At 41.0% G+C, this 14,644-nt stretch overlaps 1 protein-coding gene across 1 annotated transcript in view; it reads left to right on the plus strand.

Annotated features, from left to right (window-relative positions):
- Positions 1-984: 984 nt before the first annotated feature.
- bckdhb (branched chain keto acid dehydrogenase E1 subunit beta) overlaps positions 985-14,644 on the plus strand; it is a 58,508-nt gene continuing 44,848 nt past the window's right edge. Inside the window, exons 1-6 of the mRNA XM_083918902.1 lie at positions 985-1,189; positions 2,323-2,400; positions 4,256-4,324; positions 7,897-8,030; positions 10,509-10,664; positions 13,082-13,190. Of these exons, the coding sequence (XP_083775028.1) occupies positions 994-1,189; positions 2,323-2,400; positions 4,256-4,324; positions 7,897-8,030; positions 10,509-10,664; positions 13,082-13,190 (742 nt within the window). The 5' untranslated portion in view covers positions 985-993. The remainder of the gene's footprint in view (positions 1,190-2,322; positions 2,401-4,255; positions 4,325-7,896; positions 8,031-10,508; positions 10,665-13,081; positions 13,191-14,644) is intronic.

Genomic DNA, 14,644 nt, shown 5'->3' on the forward strand with positions numbered 1-14,644 from the left:
ATTTTCAAACTGATTTTGAATGCTGTCATTCATACAGGAATTCAATGATGTATTTTGAAATGATGTATTTAAATACTGTTTTAAACTTTCACTTGGAGAATCGTTTAAGTGTTCATCCTTTTAATAATGAATTAATGAATGGATTTGAAAACCAACTTCTTAAGTCCTGTTTTAAATGTAAAATTGGATATTCACCAAAGAAATGCTCTGTTTCAATTTCCCCTTATGGTGCTCCATTTATAATGGGCTAGAGTGAAACTACCAGTATACCTTTTCAACATAATTCCATTGCTAGGCAACAGCCTTAGTCTTTGGTAACTTCCTGTCAGTTGGTGTCATTCACATACACTGCAACAGGAAATAAACCAGGGCATATATAGAATGTTTATATCTTTGAAATAGTGTAACTTATAGGACTTCCAATCCAAACGGCGGCTGACTTGACACGCCCGGTTTTCTGGTCACAGGGATGGAGCACTTATGAATCTAAATAAGGTTAAAGCGTACACTTCTCATGTTAGCCCCAGACTGCTGCCTGGCGACGGAATACGACCACTTCGTTACTGAACCTATCCAAAATCGCTGCCACGCACACCGCCCTCCATTTTGACCAATCACAGCCTTTATGAGCCCAGGGAGGCTGGCATGGAGAAGAAGACACAAGAGCTCTCACTCTGCCCCTATTCCCAGTTACCACGGAGAGCCGACGTTCCTCTCCCTTCTTAACTGTTTCACTTTTTTCGACGGCCTTTCTGCCAGATAAAACGTTTTTTTCTCCCTATATTTAAGTTAAATGGGTATCTACTCTTATAGTTCTTAACATTTTAATACATATATCTTCAAAACATACATCATACGTCAGGATTTAAAAATGGGGCGTGATTTCGTCTACCTGAATATATTTCCTCCACTACGCGACGGTGCTCTGTGTTGAATAGACGGTCTTCGCACGTTGATTCATTTTGCCCTTCCTGGTCAGTCACAACAACAGTAATGGCGGCCGCTGCACGGTTCTTCACCCGAGGTTCACACTCCAAACTTGCAATCTCCAGTGTTGGCACCGGGACTCACTGCTCTTTTGGGGGCACTCTGCTGAAATTGTCACCGAGCTCCAGCTCTCGCACAAAAACGCAACGAAGACATGCCGCGCATTTTACCTTCCAGCCTGACCCCGTCCCGACACAATATGGTGAGTGGCTGCCGGCTAGCCGGCTAACTTTAGCCTACACTATTTTGACATGACATATGGAGCACTGAAGGGTTACGCTTTAAAAAAAGTGACTCACCGGCATTGCGGGAAGTTTATGGTTTCTGAAAGGGTCATATTTGATATATTTATTCAGTCGCCGTGTCACTTTACCATTCACTCGGTACAGGTTTAACAGTTTGCACCTGCACGTTTAAATATCTTCCCTAGACAGTTTTATTTATATTAAGAAATTAATAATACTGCGCTTGGAATGATCTTTTGTTTCTGATATGTTTTTTTTTTTACCAAAAGCTAAAAATTCACTAATCTGCATGTAATCGTTCTCCCTCATTGAAAAAATCCAGAATGTATGAATATGCAAAATGGTTATCTCAAAACTTTAACTACGATACACAAGATGCTTAATTAGCGTTGCTTTTTTTGTTTTTTACCGAAGCAGCCGTTATCAGTGAATGTGCACAGGAAGCTTCATAGTTTCCACATCACTTGAGTAAAACATATGGATGCAAATTGGACCACGATTGTTGTGATGTCACAAAAATCATGTTGACCGTTCAGGGGTCGAACTGAGATTCAAGGTGACCCCTGACCCCACAATAAGCAAAACACATGTTTGACTGAAGGGGGAATTCAAAAGTAAGCTAGGTGGATTTTTACCATGCTGCCCTTTGTATGGAGTAATGTCGGTCAACTATAGCTAATGCCTAACTCCATTATCAATAATCTTGATTGCAACACATTTTATATTCAAGGAACTGAACAACAATGTTTCAGTTCACATTGTGGGCTATGGACTTTAAGATTGTAGGGGGAATTACCAAACAAGTTTATCAACAATGTGGGTATTTGAAAGCACTGTATTGTGTATCATGCCAGCACGAAAGAACTTTTGAGGTGATCGAACCACACAAGACAAAGCCTATATGATCGATGAGTTACAGTGACAGCTCATCTTAGCCAAGTTTCCTTAATGGCATTTATTTCCTGTACAACTGGTATGGTTGCTTATTCATCAACAGTGACCTGTCAAATACAGAATAATGAATTGTTACTTGTGTCACAACCTTTTTTTCAGATGTGTTTTTTTTTCTCTTTATCTTAAAACCTTTTAGGTCCCACCCAGAAGATGAACTTGTTCCAGTCAGTTACAAGTGCCATGGACAACACTCTCGCCAGTGATCCAACAGCAGGTATGATGCTAAAATAGAGAAGGGAATTGTATAGCTGTTATCAGATGAGAATCTGTGAAGTCTACCCTTCTACCTCCACCACCATCACGCTTCTTTTGAAAGAACACACTGGCTTTAAAATCATTTTCATAGCGTTGCTTGAAAGACTAGATGCAAGCCATGGAAATTGTTGGACTACAATAGAATACTTCATACTTTTTACAGGTTAGATATATCCAACAAAACATTGTACGTCTTAAGAGATTTGATAGTCTGGCTAAATTAATCTCTCTGTCACAACTGGATTAGGTGTGTCCAGGAACACCAGAATGTGGAAATATTTCGTATGTTACTGCACTCACAGGGCTCCAGACTGCGACCAAATTTGAGTGTGCAACTGAATTTTACATCTGGTCGCGCAACAAGACGTCTCACCATATTAATATGTAAGTGGCTAAACAGCAACAAAGTGACAGATAGGACAGGAACGATATGTAAGCAGTGTAAGAAGATAGTGCCGTCAGCACCGTAACATAAAAACGTAACACGTGAACTCCTGCAACTACTCACAGTGTCGTGACTTGATGGACCGGAATCCTCCATATGTGGCGAGAAATGTACTAAACCAAAATAGTTTTCATGTTGCCCGTTTGTTTCTCCGCCCAGCGCAGCGAGTGAGGCAGCAGGTGACACAGACTGATCTGATCAGTCAGTGTAGATACGGTTCATATGTTTAAAACACATAAACAGACTGATCTGATCAGTCAGTGTAGATACAGTGCATAGGTTTAAAACACATATACAGCCTGATCTGATAAGTCATTGTAGATACCGTTCATATGTCTAAAACATATATACAGCGGGAGAAAACTGTGTGAGTCGATCTACTAAATAAAATGTAAACGTGTCTGTTCTGTGAGATGAACGAGTGGCGGACGTAACACCGCTTCTTGTCTCGCTCTCTGTGGAGCAGTGCCGTATGTTGACAGGCGCAGGGCGGGGCCCTTTTAGATGGCGAGGACCCCCCGCAGTCGACTGGGTTGAGGGGATGGGGGTTATACTTCCGTGAGTACTGTAGGCTACACCGCAGCTAACACAAGTACTATGCAAAGACACCTGCTGTACCACCATAGTTCTCTGCTCAAATACCCCCTGTAAAGAAAATACTGACATTTTAAAAGTGTGTTAAAATCTCTTTGTGTCTCGTTCTCGTGGACTCAATATCATGTATCGTCTCGTCATGCCCCTTATTATGATTTTATGGTACATTACATTTTTTTAATATTGTACTGTCTAGACAGCGATGGTGCTGTCGGTTTACCTTCTATGTTGCATCTTCAAAAGAGCACAATAAAAATGTGACACTGAATTTGAAACTGCACATTGTAATTTCATCATCTGTTATTGACTTGCCGTGTTTGCCCCTAAAATTTCTGGTTGCGCCCCTAAAAGTTTCAGTTGTGGGCCACAGTGCTCCTAGTGAAAAAAGTTAGTCTGGAGCCCGGTTTCATTTTAAACACCTCTAAACGAAGATGAACTTATCGTACAATTATACTATAATGGACTTCTGATGTAGGCAGCTGCTGAGTCATCGTGTTATTTCAGAAAATGTTCCAATGTTAACTTGCATCCTCATAGTATTCAGTCCTGGGTGTTACTCAAGATGAGTTTTCCATAAAGGCTTGAAATGTTGCTCGATCAGTTCCCTGAGCCAAAACAAACCCCAATCACAAAGCTGTAGGTAGGTATTGTGTCTAATATTCTGGCTTATTCTGTTCTTACATGCTAGAGCAGCGCAGAATCTTGAGAAAACGTGACATTTTTATCACTGATTGCAATGTGTGTTTTCATCTGTATTATGTGTATTTATCTGCAGTCATCTTTGGGGAAGATGTTGCCTTCGGTGGAGTCTTCCGCTGCACAGTGGGTCTGAGAGACAAATATGGTAAGATGTTTCGTTACCCTTCATTTCACTCTAGTTGCTACTGCTGAGTTTGCTAAAACAGAAACCTGTTCCCTCTGCATTACATGATTTTGCCACTAGGTGGCAGCAGAGGACTGTTAAACGTCTCACCAACTCTGGCTTTGCAAGGTCGTATTACTGTTCACCTAGAGGACCGGAAGGATCCGTTAGCACTTATTTGTCCTTTGTAGCAGGGAAGCCTTACAAACATGACACGGTAAGATGATGCAGTATGTCATTGCTCACTGCTGTGAGTTTGTTTTAGAGCCCACTGGTGTTATTCTGGTGCTCAAAAGGCGGACTGTCACAGCAGGCAAACTACAGGCGTAATTATTTATTATAAATAAAAATAATAATTATAATCAGAGGCTACATTAGGCGTTCCCATTTCAGGCTTCAAACAAGCACATCCTACTGTGTTCTGAGAATTTGTCAGATGTTGTTGAAATAGTATTTCTGGCTCAATTATTTAGCATTATTTTGTTAGGTGTTCCTTTTTTAATGTGCCTTAAATGTGTAAATGATTGGAGTCTTGAAAGGGTAAATCAGCTCTCATATTCAAGACTCTGTTCTCTGTGGATTCATTCTTTTCACCGTGGAGGCATTTAGAATTGGCATATATGAGTGACTATGTCTATGCATTTAATTCATAATTATTTTTTGTTTTCTGGATATCTATGAAATATTACAAATGCAACAACTGACAAGTCATGTCATGGTTTATATCCAATATGTTACATTCTGGATACACAGTAACCCACAATACACTCATATTTGTATCCCTTTTAGGAACCTGAAAGTGAAGCAGATGTATGGAATTCATAACTCATTTGATTATTTATACCTGTTCTGTTCCCACTGTCACACGTGAGAATGCCTTCTGTGAAAAAGGCTTATTGGGTTGTAGCTGCTAACTTGCTTTCAAGTTTGAACCCCCAGAGAGCGCTGCATCTGCACTTCATTACATTACTAATATATGTTTCTTCTGGTATTAATCAGTGAGGATTTGCACTTCAAAAGAAACTGGCAGTTTCAGTTTGATTCTACAGTTGACAGTCTGACAATAAACATAAATCTCTGTGGGGAGGCAGAAATGACCAAAGGACATTTCTCACTTGGAAATAGCATGAAGCTGCTTCCTTTTATAAAAAGACTTTGGGAATGCCCACGACAGATGCTGAGTAGGAGTCAGTAGTCGTGACCTATCTCCTCTAGATTGATTGAAAAAAAACACATTTTGATAAAAAAAAAAGTTATTCTGTAAAACTGGAAACAACCAATCCAAGCCCCCCCCTCCAAATAGCCTTAAGCAGCCCAGTGTGTCTTCTCTGAAACTGGTTGACGAATCACAGTACTTAAACTGTGTGATGACAGTGTTTAATAGTCTTAAGTTAGTCTTAGTCTTGTTTTATTATGGTATAAAAGTCGCAAACAGTAATTGGATGTCAACAGTTTGCCTTTTCTTGGTTTTGAGTTCACGTTCAGTCCATTTGTATTCTTTTTTTAATAGCAAAGAGGGTCGAGTCCATCACAGGGTAGCTGCCTTTGCCTTTTGTTTTCATTGACGTCAGAAGTGTTGACCTTTTTGGAGAGGGATCATTATTTTCCATCCCATCCGTGTGTACAGTGACGAGCTGTTTTTATCCCCCTCACTACTGAAAGGGATGGTGCACAGCTCTTCCACCCACAGGCATTATACACAGCAGAGGTTAATGCAGGGCGGACACTATATGAATTGCTTTTTACAAGTCAGATGCATTCACCTCTGTGATCCTGCGCTCCCGTCGCTAGCTACCTCTGAGGGCTGTTTCCCTGAAAACAACAACACACATTGACCCTGTGCTCTGACTGGCTCTCCCTCTCACTGATGTGTGCAGCCCTTTTCACTGAAAGCTCCATTGGTTCCAGGCAGCAGCGGCTGTACAAGTTTAACCAAACATATCTATTTTAAATATACGTACTAGACCCGTGTGAACAGCTGAAGCACAAACATCAACACGACGACACATTTGATGGTTACAAATAGTGTTATTGCTAAATCTCTCAGTTGTATTTTTCTCATCATTAGGGGACTTAGTACTCATTGCTTTGACACACAGAAGCACACGTGTCACTTTCTGCCACTTTCAGCCACTTTCAGATAAAGCTGCATGTTTGAGGTTGACTTCAGTCTGAGACGGCAAGATATAAAATTTTGATCTCTTAATTGTTCATTACTCCAAGGGGTTGTGGTGCTGTGGTTAATAATGGAACTATGTGAGCACAAAACGGCAGAGTTTGGCTGCTGAGAAGCACACTTCCCAGCAAAACAGAAAGACTGGATTGGCAAACACACAAAGATGAGAGCAAAAATAACACACTCGACCCAAATTTAGAGTCCCACTCTTGCGGCTTTTTTTCAGATTATAGGGTGGAGAATGGAAGAAGAATGGACGACTCTCTTTTTTTCTGTTTTCACTCTGTGGATGTTGTGTGTGCGCATCACAGGCTTGGTAAGCTAAAGCTGAGGAGGAGTCATCAGCTTGTCACCTCATTTATTTTAGGACTGCCTGGCATTTTAAGGGAGAGCTTTTTGCATTCTCATCACTCAAGTGTGTGGCGTGGGCCTTGGTCTTTATAAAAAAACAAAAAAAAACATGCTATTCCTTAGGGCCCGTCCACACGAAGACGCATTTTCCTGTAACCGCACAACTTTAGTATCGTTTTGGCCAAACATCCACACGCAGCAGGAATTATCGCCTGAAAACTGTATTTTTTGTAACCAGGTCCCATAGTGGGAATATTTGAGAAGGCCCCTGGGGCGCTTTAACGATGCATCATCACCCCCCGCTTCGGCCTCTGACCCCCGCGGTGTCATAACAACAACAGTGCTGCTGCGTGGAGAGAGACACAGACCCCCAAACACCAACTGTACTCTGAGCGATATGCATGGGAATGAATTTGGCTGACCCTGATGCTCTGAATAAGACGCTAAATTTGTTGCTAGTAGTTTTTTATAAATAAAGTAGAAATTGGCGAGACAGTGCCCGCTTGAGAGTGCTTGGGACGGGGAAGGGGCTCACAGCAGCACCCTCTGCTCGTTGAGGACACTAACTGCAGGGTGATTGGTGCATCAGAGTCCAAAACACCACAAAAATCTCCACTAACACCAGACACAGTCGATAGATTTCTCTCTAGGATGGAGGAGGATTTGGGAAGTCTCCAGATTTGGCGAGAAGCTCTCCAGTGTTTGTATTAGGATTCTACGCAACAGCGGCCCTCCCTCTCTTCTTCTCCGTGTTGGTGTATTTCTGTGGTCGTTTTCGATCGTGTTAGACACCCTCTACAATTGTGGTCAGTGGTCCCAAATAAATAATAAAATACAATGGGCTGTTCAGTGATCCCAGTGTAGTTGGTGGCTGCCACACCCTAAACCTTAAACCTGTGAACTTTTCTCTCTGACAAAGTACAACAGTTCACTCACCCAGTAGCCACAGATTACTTTCCACTCACTTCCTTTACTAGTGCTTCAGCTTCTTAGTCTTGTTCCCCTCTGCTCTGCTTCTGTTCCCCAGGTAAGGACAGAGTCTTCAACACTCCCCTTTGTGAGCAGGGGATTGTGGGATTCGGTATTGGTGCAGCTGTTGCTGGTGCCACAGCCATTGCTGAGATCCAGTTTGCTGACTACATCTATCCTGCTTTTGACCAGGTAAGTAGGGGCTGCAAGTAATGATTACTGTCATTGTCAAGGTATCTGCCCTTTTTTTGTCTTGATCACTCATTTTGTCCATAAACTTACAATCATACTAGAAACTGCAAATGTTTGAGATTTGGCTTAAAAAATAAATAGAAAAAATATTTAATGGTCAAAATCTTCAAATTTTCTGTCAACTGTGTAATTGGTAAATTTACCAATCATTGCAGCTCTACAGGTAAGGTCCTAGATATATCACATAGCAATACAAATGAAAAACATCCCAAAAAGAAAAGTAAAGAAAAAAGAAAACAGGAACTCTAACCTCAAACTCTTAACACTAAGATTACACCAGCTGTGATGCCAAATCTGACCAGGGGCATAAAGTGGTGAGGCAGTGGCCCTTTCCCTATTTTGTTCCTCCTACCTCGCTGCCCTTAGCTTGGATCACACCCTTTTTTTGAACTCTTCCGTTATTTTGATCTCAACTACCCACCTGTAGCGTTTTGTGATCGTAGGATGCTGCTGGTGGTGAAATCTGTCCACAGACAGACATATATAAACACCTGGCAAAATGCTTAAAATCTCCTCTGTGGTAGGTCCCGCTACAATAGGAGTCTCGAGGACACGCGCACACGCGCACACGCACACAGTGAAAACAATACAGCGCTCTTGCGGCTGGTAATAAATCCCCTGGCTGTCTCCATGGCAACATTGTACATCCTGTTTGCATTACCAACTGCAACTGTATTGGCAAAAATCACAAGATGATAACTACAAATGAAAGTATAGAAGAAGAAGAAGAATATGGACAGAAAAAACACTAGGAAAACATTTTTTGTAACGACAGGGGCCAAGGATATCCCATCTCCATGTTTTTTTTATTAGATATACACTGTACACTCAAAATTAGAGACAAATTATTAATACTATTCTGAAATACTGTTATATATGTTCAGAATTTGATTGATTTTTTCCGGAGATTCTCTATGGAGTTGTGATCTGAACATTTCATCCTCCAAATTTAACTGACTTCTTTATACACTCTTTTCCCAGTCTGATGCTGAATATGATGTAGTACAATAAAACATTGTTTAAATCTTCTCTTCTGACACAGTGGTTTGTGTTTTCTAATTTTGATCACTGTTTTTGTTGAAGTGCCTTGGTTATTTAAAAAAAACATGCTAGTTCAGCAGCTAACAGACACAGCTGATATTCTGATCAATTCTATCATTCTGAACAATAAAAAAATAACAGTATTTCAGAATAATTTTGCTCTCTAATTTTGATCTCCAGTGTAGTTCCACTCACACATTAAGTGATGGCTTAACTATTCCTGGAAACACTGTATAGCTTGCCAAGCCAATGCTATAGGCCAGAGTAAAATAAGTCAAAATAAAGGTTAACAAACAGAAAAATATTGTTGCAGATGTCTTTAATCAAAAGGATGAATGTATGTGTGATCTATAGTTTGAAATCCCTGCTACATATTTCTGTGCTGAAGTCATGTAGAGCACCAAGCTAGGTTCTACTCACACACATGTTTGCAGGGCTCTGGACTGTCAGAGTGCATATACCATTGTTGCACACAAATTAAGTGTAATCACTAAACCTGAACATCATGGTCCAACAAAGCAGAATATAGAATAATAAGTGATGAATGATGGAATGATTATGGTTATGTAATATATATTTTTGTTTGCATCCATGTGAGAGATGATGCCCCCAACAAAAGCTACAAAATGTATCTTCAGAAACACTTGGAATGGAAAAAAAATTAAATATGTTTGCTAGCCTGATAGTCACTAATGGTGGTTTTAGTCATTCCTCTGACTTGACTCCTGTCTCGTGTCTATATCGTATTCCTTGTTACATGCAGGTGTTTGATAGGCAGACCTCAAATTGTTTCATATTCTACAACCTAACTGAAAAATGGGTTAAACAAAAGATGCCCTTTCCCATGTCTTCCTGCTCTGAGTCTTTCCTGAGAAAGATTAATGTGGCATTAACATGCTGAGCAGGACAGCGGGTTGTGCTGCTGTTTTAGCATGCATACATGCTGACACTAGTGTCATTTTGTGTATTCTCGCCCTCCACAAGATGAATGAGAGTCCCCCTGCTATGTCAAGGCAACATAAAACAGAATGTGTAATAATGGTGCCAGTTTCTAAGGGCCTCCTGCTGCCGTGCAGAGCAACAGTGGATCAAATCCTTCTCTCTCCTGTGCTTTTGCTTAAAGTGGCACAGTCCTAACTGGCCTTAGAGAGTCATTAAAGCTGAATTTAAATATAGGTAAAAGGAGCCAGACACTTGAGAAGATTTTGCTCGTTAAAAAGGAAATAAAGGTTTTAGGGGAATAGCAGAGAGAATGGCTTGCCACAGACGGAAATGTGCTGCTTTTACTGTTTCAACAACCCGGGTGTCTCATAAGGACCAGTATTCAGCTAATAATGTGTGTTTGTGTTAACCTCAATTCTGTTGGTCTCTTTCCAGATAGTCAATGAAGCAGCCAAGTACCGCTACCGTTCTGGAAACTTGTTCGACTGTGGCAACCTCACTATTCGGGCTCCGTGGGGGTGTGTTGGTCACGGGTCACTTTACCACTCCCAAAGCCCCGAAGCCTTCTTCGCCCACTGCCCTGGCATTAAGGTCAGTTGTGGTTTGTTACATATTCTGACTGGTATTTCTTTCCTTTCTATATATTTTCTTCTGTTCTGTGCAATTTTGAAATGCCATGTCTCGCCCCAAAACATTTTCAAAAGTTTTCTGCTTACACTGGTGAAGTGCAGGCAAAATTTTCTTATCAGAAGAAAGTTGTTGAATGGTGCTGAAAACGTAGCCGAAGGACTATTTTGACTGAGTTGTAATGATTTTATTCACTGATTGATGAATTGTATTTGTTTCAAGGCCCTAGGTGTATTATTATTATCCAGGGGTGGGGAGGGGTCACCGCCACAAACTCTGCATCTCACAGAGATCCCCCGGGTTTTCTTATTTTCCGCAATATTATTCCCAGTGATAAATCGACAAAATGAACTCACAAACTGTAAGAATTCTTCCACAGAAAAATACAATCCTAGACCTACTGAAATCAAGTTTCTCCTTTTCAATGAACTAAGACGTTAGCTGCATTGCCTTTTTTAAATTGGAAAATGATAACTATAGTCGAAAAGGTTGCCCTAAAAACAACTGCTAATGTACTTGGTCATTGTCGATAGCTGATATATCCGGCCAATTACTCAACCTTAGTTGCATCTTCAGTATAACCTGCACCAGCTAGATCTAATCTAGAAAGAGAACATGTTAGAAATATAGATTTCATTCAGCGAGAACTGGATAACCTATGGAGGAGATGAGATGGTGGGGAGCTAAGGGTTAGAGGGAGGATAATACTATCTAATCTTGCCTCACATAGAGACTTCACTTTTCTCCCAAAAAATGGTGCTCTTGCTCTGTTTGAACAGAGAACCAGGATTTCGTTCTTTTGGGTGACAGTACTGTGGTGTTTCTGTTTATACTGTATATGGTGTGTATGTATATAGGGTTCTTATGTTGTGTTCAAACCGACGCCTCGTTGATAAAGCAAAATTGATCGCTCACATTCAAATATTTCAACTCTCAAGGATATGTGAACGAACCGAATCTTGAGTTTCCTGTTGCGCCATTCAAATCATTCACTTCACCCACCACAAATTTGCGTCTTTGCATTGCCGTTGTATGAATGCCCGCAAATGGCGCTTGGTGTGGACACATTAAGCTTTAGCGGAGACATGTGAACCATAGATCTGCTTCACTGAGGATAAGGACATTATATTGTTAATTGTTAACTTAACCTCTAAAGAATATCTTGGCAACAAGCACTGCAACACAGAAGAAGCCCAGCGCCCCCAGTTTCAACTTTATGCAAATCTTCTCTGGAGACAGCCGATCATATTTGTTTGGATTCCGTTCACAAGTGGACAGCTGTTTTCTTCTGCAACTCAATAGTAGTAAAAGTACTTTAAAAGAAACTGGAGGAATTGTTGCAAACAACAGCTTCACCATTCAGTATGATATAACTTTACAAGCTATGGAGACTTGAGTAAAAAAAACAATCTTTAGAAACAGATCACTCAGGAATTTTGGCACCATTGTAGTGGCAACTGGAGAAAATAACTGTACAATCATATAAATAAAGTAGTATATAAACTTCTTGCTCAACACTTAACACACCTGCGAGCATCAGGCTTGAACAGGGCCTGAGGGGAAAAATTAAAAAACAGTATTCTCTAAACACTGATAACGTCACTTAGATGGATTGGTTATTAGCATTTGCTCAAGTAAACAAGTCAAAATGTCAAGTGTCACATCTTCCCTGCTTTTTTTTTATATTACTGAGCATACATATAATTGTCATCAAAGTATCTCATGTGCCACAGACCTGTAATGGCTGTATGGTCTACACAGTTTATTCAGTGTGAGTAACCATCACTCAAGTCAGCCTCAGAAGTATTTGTGCTCGCTCCTTGTTGAACACATAGTAGTCTGCTAGTGTACAGGCCATTTAACAGTTTTTCAGGGGCATATTTTTCAGTTTGTTCCACACATTCTGTGAATAAGTGTGGACAGAGCGTCGATGCGGGGCGATAGTCTGCCGCTCATGTTCTCTTCGGACATGATGTAGCTACTCTGTTCTGTTAACATTTTCAGCCCTGACTCCCTGCTACTCTCTGAATCAAACCGGGTGGGGGATGGGAAATCCTTGTCACTGCCTATAGTCCGCTATTATTGGTTTATCGGTGTGTCTTTAGGGCGGGCATGAGGCGGACTAGCCAATAGTGGGATTTGGCTGATGCGTCTGCAGAGTCGAGAGCAGCAGTGGATAGAATGTGCCCTATAGACGATACCACGATCTCTCTGCTTTGGCAGCTCGTCAACACGTTCTAATCCTTCACAGTCTAATATCGTCACATCGCCCGCCTCTACCAGAGAGACAACAATTGATAAATTATTTTTTAGACATATCAAAGTAAAAACGAAATTGTCTTAACATCACACTGGTTCTAATAAAGTGTCGTGTTCCTCAGGTTGTCATACCTCGTAGTCCAGTGCAGGCCAAGGGGCTGCTCCTCGCCTGCATTGCCGACCAGAACCCCTGCATATTCTTTGAGCCGAAGATCCTGTACAGAGCAGCAGGTAAGGGTGGTTGGAAGTATGTGAATATACACCTTTATCGTCATGTTTGTTGCGTGGGCACTTTATTGAAAGCAAATATTCCCCGTTTAAAAGGGCGGGAGGCAAGACAGACAAACAATGTGCCTGAATGCTGTGAGTTGGATAAGCGGAGCGTCTAAATGGGCTGTGAAGTGTTGACAATGCCCAGCTGAATCCCCTCTCTCTCCCCTCCCTGTGTGAAGGGAACAAAAGTGTTAAAACCAGCAGGCTTCGGGCAGGCAGCCGTGCAAAAAGGTGCCAGCTAAGTCGTAATTTACTCTTGGTGCTGTTGTTGTTGTTGGCAGCTGTAGCAAATTGGTGCTGCCTTGGCTACATGCTAATAATTTGGTGTCCGTGATTAAGAAAGTTTTGGAAGCTTTAAGATGATGTTTGAGCCCATTATAGTAATAAAAGTAAAGTAAATATAAGGCAGAGCCAAAACCGATTGGTAATACCAGCCTCAAAGCGAAACCTCATTTTCAGTTTTGTTAGTTTACCGCTTTGATACTAACAAGATAAGACTGTGAAATATTACAGCTGTATGCTGTGATTATAAATTATGGCACTATGGTAGCATGGCTGTCCAAAGCATTTCTCCTGTTACAATGCAGTCCGATATTAAAACGATACTAACTCTAAGTCAGCACAAAGGGAGTGACTCCAATCATCACATCTCCTTTTTGTTTCTTGAGTTTTTCAACTTTTAAGGCCCCCATACAGTGTAATTTAATTTGCAGTAGAAGCTTGGTTACTCCTCGTAAAAGAACAACTTCTGTAGCTGGCGAGCGAACCGCTTACACGCCTGTGAGTTGTTATATGCAAGCACTATTTACAGTATTTTCTCCAGGCTTCTGTCTGTTGTTTCTGTACTGTGATGTTTCCTCCCCCTGGCATTTTGTTGTCAGGGTTGTACATCATTCAATTAAGTTTTATACAAGAGGGAAAAGAGCTCTTTTAAATGCTGTCGTGACCAGGGGCCTCATTTATAAAACTGTGCGTAGAATCCTTCCCAAAACATTGCGTTTGCACAAAACCATGAATGTGCTGCGCAGAAAAAAATGTAGATTTATAAAACTGCAGTGCACATTTGCATCTTTCCTCTATAAATACAGATAAATTCCCACCTGTGTCATCCCACTTTTCCTCCCACTATCTACCATAAATGCTAAATAGCTCATGAATATGGACGCTGTCTTAATAAGGACGTTACATAGATTGACGTGAGGAAAAGGACACAGAAGAAGGTGGAAAAAGCAAGGTGCTCCGAGAAGCAAATGGAGGCGCTTGTTACCAAGGTGGAGCACCGCAAAAATGTGTTGTTTTGAAGTCCCAGTAGAGGCATTTCAAATTTTTCACAACTTGGGCCAAATGGACACACCTGACTTATGCAGTTCTGAAATTCAATTTAACATGTTCTTAAAACATATACAACTTGA

Source organism: Echiichthys vipera (assembly GCF_963691815.1).
Source record: "Echiichthys vipera genome assembly, chromosome: 8".
Taxonomy (NCBI): domain Eukaryota; kingdom Metazoa; phylum Chordata; class Actinopteri; order Perciformes; family Trachinidae; genus Echiichthys; species Echiichthys vipera.